The following is a 1,132-nucleotide window of genomic DNA, read 5'->3' as shown; positions in this document are numbered from 1 at the left end:
AGAATCCGTAGATAGCAGGAGGCGCCGGCAGAATCCGTAGATCGCAGGAGGCGCCGGCAGAATCCGTAGATCGCAGGAGGCGCCGGCAGATATGCTGGGCACCCGTAGACATGCATTTGGCATGTCTGGACTGGGCACGCCTGGGCGAGGTTTGGCCGGCTGGCACTGGGGTTTGGCCCTGCAGTAGAGTCCGCCTGTAGATTTTGCAGTCGGGCGCGCCTGTTTGGGCCAGGCTGACGGGACATTTTGCAACTGACAGTGGACCATTGGGACAATTGAAACAGCGGCCCTGAGCTGGGTCCAGCGAGGCACGCCATGGAAAATCGTCAGGCGGGCGTTCCGGCGCGTGTCTGGTTTCCGGGGTTCCAATTTTTTGTGGCCGCTTCCGGGCTGGATGTGGTGGAGCGAATGGGCTATATTCTGAAAGCCCGGTGCCAGGACAATAAGCCGGGACAATAAGCCGGGACAATGAGCCGGGGATTGGCTCGAGGTTCCCGGCACTTTTGGCACTTGACACATGGCCCAGCACATTTGGCTTTTGACACGTGGCCCGACAACTCACGGCAGACGGGCCGGCTGCCATTTTCTAAAGGGGAACGGAAAAGAAATCTGTTCCAGTGCACAGCCGGACAGAGTGCAATGAAGCAGCGCCATCTGAGCGCTGGGTTGAGGCCACACGCGGTAGCCACGGCCCACGGACCACCACCCTGGAATGGCAGCAGGGCCTGTGGCTCTTTGAAACGCGGCTTGGGCCCGGCGGTTTCGGCCTCCTCCGTATTTCTAAATATCCGCCGGGGTCTAAGTTCTGCTTCTACTGCCCACAAGTCCACAGCATGGCAGCCCATCTTGGCGGAGGGGGCAAGGCGGTGTTCTGGAATCAGCCTCTTTCATTTCCAGAGGAATGGGCCTGTTCCAGTTTCAAAAGAATTGGCCTCTTTCACTTCCAGGAGAATCGGCCTGTTTCACTTCTAGAAGAATGGGCCTTTTCACTTCCAGGAGAATCGGCATCTATCACTTCCAGAAGAATCAGACTCTTTCACTTCCAGAAGAATCGGCCTCTCCACTGCCAAAAGAATCGGCCTCTTTCAGTTTCAAAAGATGGGAATTTTCACTTCCAGGAGAATCGGCATCT

The 1,132-nt window shown here is 56.9% G+C and overlaps 2 protein-coding genes across 2 annotated transcripts in view; both read right to left on the bottom strand.

Annotated features, from left to right (window-relative positions):
* The window catches only part of METBIDRAFT_198031 (uncharacterized protein), a 2,021-nt gene extending 1,158 nt beyond the window's left edge, over nucleotides 1–863 (bottom strand). The window contains exon 1 of the mRNA XM_018854896.1: nucleotides 274–863. Coding sequence (XP_018710923.1) covers nucleotides 274–583 — 310 coding nt within the window. The 5' untranslated portion in view covers nucleotides 584–863. The remainder of the gene's footprint in view (nucleotides 1–273) is intronic.
* An 87-nt stretch (nucleotides 864–950) lies between these two features.
* The window catches only part of METBIDRAFT_198055 (palmitoyltransferase), a 1,804-nt gene continuing 1,622 nt past the window's right edge, over nucleotides 951–1,132 (bottom strand). Inside the window, exon 2 of the mRNA XM_018854897.1 lies at nucleotides 951–1,099. The gene's annotated coding sequence lies outside the window, so the exon portion shown is untranslated. The remainder of the gene's footprint in view (nucleotides 1,100–1,132) is intronic.

This window comes from Metschnikowia bicuspidata (genome assembly GCF_001664035.1).
Source record: "Metschnikowia bicuspidata var. bicuspidata NRRL YB-4993 chromosome Unknown METBIscaffold_4, whole genome shotgun sequence".
Taxonomy (NCBI): Eukaryota; Fungi; Ascomycota; class Pichiomycetes; order Serinales; family Metschnikowiaceae; genus Metschnikowia; species Metschnikowia bicuspidata.
The sequence above is the reverse complement of the archived record's forward strand: the minus strand, read 5'-3'. Positions and strand labels throughout refer to the sequence as shown.